General features: G+C 44.0%; 1 protein-coding gene across 3 annotated transcripts in view; it reads right to left on the bottom strand.

Annotated features, from left to right (window-relative positions):
- LOC116827669 (C-type lectin domain family 5 member A-like) overlaps positions 1-5,306 on the bottom strand; it is a 22,012-nt gene extending 16,706 nt beyond the window's left edge. For 2 of the 3 annotated variants that reach the window (XM_032785412.2, XM_032785414.2), the window contains exons 1-2: positions 5,129-5,306; positions 2,817-2,914 (exon numbers count right to left, since the gene is read on the bottom strand). In XM_032785412.2, the coding sequence (XP_032641303.1) occupies positions 2,817-2,895 (79 nt within the window). In that variant the 5' untranslated portion in view covers positions 2,896-2,914; positions 5,129-5,306. The remainder of the gene's footprint in view (positions 1-2,816; positions 2,915-5,128) is intronic. The other variant, XM_032785413.2, reaches the window with a different exon arrangement.
- Between the last annotated feature and the right edge of the window lie 225 nt (positions 5,307-5,531).

Raw genomic sequence — 5,531 nt, 5'->3', positions numbered from 1 at the left:
TTAGGGAAGTGGGTTATTTCCCTTTGTGGTAAGACGTAGGGATTCTGAGTCTTGGGGTTCCCCAGGGAAGGGTTTGGGGAGACCAGAGGGATCCAAAACCCTGAAATTTTTGGCTGGTGGCAGCGAGATCAAATCTAAGCTGGTAATTAAGCTTAGAGGGGTTCATGCTAACTTCTCAGGTTATGAACGCTAAGGTTCAAATCTGAGTAAGAAGTTATGATAGGCTTAATGTGGAGGGATCAAGTTGTGGGTTGAGAGGGTTCTGTGTGGGGCAATCTGGGTGTGGGCGGCTCAGTAGGGGATCCGGGTGCGGGGGAATCTGGATGCACAGGGGCTTGTTGATGGCTTCTGGGTGCAACAGTAATGGGATTCTGGAGTGGGGTGAAGGTGGTTGGGGCTCAGTTATGGGGGTCTGGGTGTGGGGGAATAGACCCCAGAAAGGGGGTCTGGGTGTGGGGGCTTAGTGGGGGCTTCAGATGCTGGGGGAGTGGGGTTCAGTGGGGTGGGGACCCAGGTATAGCTAGCTGGGGCTCAGTGGGGTGCAGATCTGGGTGCATGTGGCTCATTGGAGTGGTCCAGGTGCAGGGGGAGTGGGATTCATGGTGGGGGTGAGGCTCCATGGGAGGGTCTGGATATGAGGGGGTTTGGATGTATAGGGGTTGGGTGGATGGCGGAGCAGCTCCCTGTACTGGAATCCCTCCCCCTAAAGCAGAGGAGTAATAGGTGCAGGAAGCAGGGGGAGGGGAAGTTTGCAGAGTTTCCTGCAGCTAGGAGAGAAATCTGGGAGTGGGTATGAACCAGCCCCAGATGCCGTGCAGGGGCAGAGGATGTCCCATGCTCCCCAGCCCAGCCGGGACCAGCAGCTGAGCCTGGTGCAGGATAGGAGCCACCAGCCGGGTTTTCCCTAGTCCCACCTCCTACCCCACAGTGATTTACCTCTCTGCTGGCTGTGCTGGGCACCTGAAACGTACTGCTGGGGAGGGTTGCAAGACTGCTCTTGTGGCTTCCCTTTGCTTCCCTATCAGAAAGTCATTTTTCTGAGGGGAGGCAAAGAAATTTGTGGGGGACATAAATTCTGTGCATGTACGGTGGTGCAGAATTCCCCCAGGAGTAAAATGCTGAGTTTTTCTCTATGCCTCTGACCCAGGCAGAAACTGTCAGCTATCAGAGAAAGAGGAAACTGCAGTTGTGAGATCACTTAGTGCAAGTAGGAGTGAAAAATCCCCTTAGCTAAAACAATCACTCCTTGGAAAACAAATTCTTCCCTTCCCCTCATGAATCCTTTCTACCCAGGGTACATATTGGGTGGGTTGTGATCCATTTCTCACTTCACAGAGACCAGGAATTCTGCAAAGGAAGCATCAGAAGTCACTCTAAAGTGACTCTGTCTGACCAGTCTTAGAGAAGTGGGGGAAGGATAGCTCAGTGGTTTGAGCATTGGCTTGCTTAAACCCAGAGTTGTGAGCTCAATCCTTGAGGGGGCCATTTAGGGATCTGGGGCAAAAATCTGTCTGGGGATTAGTCTTGCTTTGAGCAGGGGGTTGGACTAGATGACCTCCCCTTCCAATCTTCATATTCTAAGTGTTGGTGGCCACTGGAAAACATTTTACTCAGGTTTCCTAAGTGAATGTGAAAAAGAGGGTCTTATACTAAGGTGACAGAGAAACAAATATAACAAACCCTAAACTAAGCCTGGTAGTAGAGAAAGGGGAAGAGATGTATTATGACATGGGAGATGGAGGCTGAAGTTACACATGAATTGGTATTACCAAGTGCAGCTTCACCAGTTAATTAATCTAAAAGTTTGCTATTACCCTTCTGAGTTTAGATCTCAAGGGACAGCAGCCCGAGACACGTACTTTATTATAATACTAACTCTTTACTATTATAGTGCACACTATCTAAAAGAATACACAACATTGTGTAGTCATGGTTTCAGTTCTTTTTTACTCACAAGATACAGTAAAATGCACATTAGTAATGGCTTACTCATGCAAAGTATCAGAGGGGCAGCCATGTTAGTCTGTATCCACAAAAACAACGAGGAGTCTGTGGCACCTTAAAGACTAACAGATTTATTTGGGCATAAAGTTTTGTGGGTAAAAAACCCCACTTCTTCAGGTGCAGGGAGTGAAAATTACAGATGCAGGCATAAATATACTGATACATGAAGAGAGGGGAGAACCAGTGCAGAACCAGTGTGAACAAGGCCAAATCAGTCAGAGTGGATGTAGTCCACTCTCAATAATTGATGAGGAGGTGTCAATACCTGGAGAGGGAAAATTGCTTTTATAGTGAGCCAACCACTCCCAGTCCCTATTCAGGCCCAAATGAATGGTTTTAAATTTGCAGATGAATTGTAGCTCTACAGTTTCTCTTTGAAGTCTGTTTTTGAAGTTCTTTTGTTGAAGTATGGCTACTTTTAAATCTGTTATTGAATGTCCAGGGAGATTGAAATGTTCTCCTAGTGGCTTTTGTATGTTACCATTCCTGATGTCTGATTTGTGTCTATTTATTCTTTTACTCATACAAAGTCATGCAGCAAAGAGGAATTGTTGGGTTACCTCAGGATGCTGCTCAGCTCTTCAGTGAGCCACAGAGAAGTATTCCTAGGACACATCACCACTGTCTAGATCTAATCCCAGCACCATTCTTGGGGGTGTTTTTGTGCCTAGTCTGGTTTATGTGAGATGCTGAGATTCACTGTAATATCCCACACTACACAACACACACATGAAAGTATTGGCTGCTAGAAGAAAAGTGCTATAAAATCAATAAATAATAACTGAAAATTACAAATGCACATCAATACTCACAATAGATGAGAAACAAGGATGTCCCTACTAGTTTAATGGGCAGGATGACTAATCCAGGAATGACCAGTTGCCAGTTCATCTTGCCCCTGTGGAATGATCTGAAAGGTTTAGAACATCCTTGCTTAATGTACACTGGCACTTCTCAACACTGCACAGAATGGGTCAAATTTCAAACTAAACCATGAGAATTTAGAGAGTCAAAATGGTGTTTATTAATTACATTGCATTACTTGTGAAGAAAATTTTTACTAAATTTTAGCAACGTAACAGAATAGGTATTTAATAATAGTTACCTATTAATAAAAGCTCCCCACTGTTCAGTTCTTGTTTGGTAGATGATGGTATATCAAACTAGATGGGCCTGTAGCACTATATCCTCACTTGTATAAACCAGCATAGCTCCCCTGAAATCCATAGAGCTGCACCAGTCTATGCAGGCTGAGGATCTCATCAATAGCGTGTTTCCCAATAGAGCAGGTAGCAAGATACTAGGCTAGATAGTATGTGTTCCGAGGACCCTGGAGCTAAATGCATGGCTGTGTGGATGGTATTGCCAAAGAGGCTTCAGCTTCCTCAGCCATGGGGTGCTGTTCCAAGAAGAAAGACTTCTGAGCATATATGGGGTCCATTTATCAAGGAAGGGGAAGAGTATCTTTTGATACAGACTGGCTAGGAAGGCTTTAAACTAGGTTTGATGGGGGCAGGAGACAAAAGGCCACAGGTAAGTCCAGAATATGGAGACCTGGGCGAAGGGTCAGAATCTGGGGGAAACCTGGACAATCACAGTGGGGACAAAGGAGATACCAGAGGGAATAGAGGGACAATTTAATGACCATCTTAGATGTCTGCATTCTAGTGCAAAAAGTATGGGGAATACACAGGAAGAACTAGAAATACTAGTGAAAAAACACAATTACAACATATTAGCATCATAGCTTCATTCACATGACTGGAATACTGCCTAATGTAATAAGGATTAAGATTTAGATTGTGCGCTTATTTTTATTTTGTTTGGTGACTATCTTTGTTCTTTTATGCCTACTACTTATAATCACTTAAAATCTATCCATAGTTAATAAACCTGTTTTATGTTTTACCTAAAGCAATGTAATTGTCTTGAAGTGCTTGGGAAACCTCAGCTCAGGAACAAAAACTGGTGAATGTCCTCTCCACATTGAGGGAGGGGTGTGATAGGATATAGATATTCAGGCCTATCTGTAAAGGCCTATATTTTAAGAATTTACATGTATTCTAAGCTAGTTATAGAGGTATAAAAAAGAGAATCAAAATCACTGTCAGCTGGTGTAAGGGCCTTCTCTTACTGTAACAGTCTGAGGCTAGGTTCTTAGGCTAAGGCCTTCAGCTAAGCAGCAGAGGCCAGTCATAAACTGGGAAGTGTTTGGTCACATCCTTACATTCCAAACTAGTCACATTGAAATAAGGTGCTATTGGGCTGTTAGGAATACAGTCCTGTCCTGATATTCCTATCACCTCCAGAGAAAGGGACGAGCCTAGAAGATGTAAAAGGAAACTTAGTTTAATAACATCCTGTCTGGCAAGAACTCACGTATCAATAGCTGGGATGTGAAATCCTCATTTCTGTATTGTTCTATCACTGTAGTCTCCAGTGGTTCTGTGATTGCTTCTGTCTGACGTATAATTAATTTTGTTGGGTGTAAACCAATTAAGGTGGTGGGATATAATTGGTTAAATAACCATGTTACACTGTGTTAGGATTGGTTAGTTAAATTTCAGTAAAATGATTGGTTAAGGTATAGCTAAGCAGAACTAAAGTTTTACTATACAGTCTGCAGTCAATCAGGAAGTAAGGGGGGTGAAAATGGGAACAGGGACTGGGATGGGGGAACTGGAATCATGTTTTCCTAAGGGGGGAATGGGAACAGGGGATGGGAGTAGGAACAGGGACACAGGCAAGGCTCTGTGGTGCCAGAGCTGGGAAAGGGGACACTAAGGAAGGAAGCTGGAATCATGCTTGCTGGAAGTTCACCCCAATAAACATTAAATTGTTTGAACCTTGGGACTTTGGGTATTTTTGCTCTCTGTTCATGCAAGAAGGACCAGGGAAGTGAGAAGGTGAAGGAATAAGCCCCCTAATATACTGGATAATAAACATATACTGCTCAGGCTTCTGACCAGTGCAAGATGGTACAGCTCAGGGTTGCATTGTTAGGAGCTGGGGGAACTGCCTGGAGCCTCTCTGTTGTTAGTTAATGAGTGTCTGGGAAAATCATTCATGTAACTCAGTTGGATGTGTCCCTGTCTGTGGATGTCTGTGTAAGTGCAGTACCTACCAGAGGTTTGCAGCTTGTCACAGCAGTACAGTGTGAGACGGAGCCTAGGTTGATGGGCTCAGCAGTACTCCAGTTCCAGGTTGTACCTTGGGAACCCGTCTCAGATACCAAACTGGGAGGGGTAGCAAGCACTTTGGAGAACAGGATTAGAATTCAAAATCTTGACAAACTAGAGAAATGGTCTGAAATAAACAGGATGAATTCAATAAGGACAAATGCAAAGTACTGTACTTAGGAAGGAATAATCAATTGCACAAATACAAATTGGGAAATGACTGCCTAAGTAGGAGTCCTGCAGAAAAGGATCTGGGGGCTATAGTGGATCACAAATGAAATAGGAGTAAAAAATGTAACACTGTTGCAAAAAAAGCGAATATCATTCTGGGATGTATTAGCAGGAGTG

Source organism: Chelonoidis abingdonii, chromosome 1 (genome assembly GCF_003597395.2).
Source record: "Chelonoidis abingdonii isolate Lonesome George chromosome 1, CheloAbing_2.0, whole genome shotgun sequence".
Taxonomy (NCBI): Eukaryota; Metazoa; Chordata; order Testudines; family Testudinidae; genus Chelonoidis; species Chelonoidis abingdonii.
This window is presented reverse-complemented; position numbering and strand designations above follow the sequence as displayed.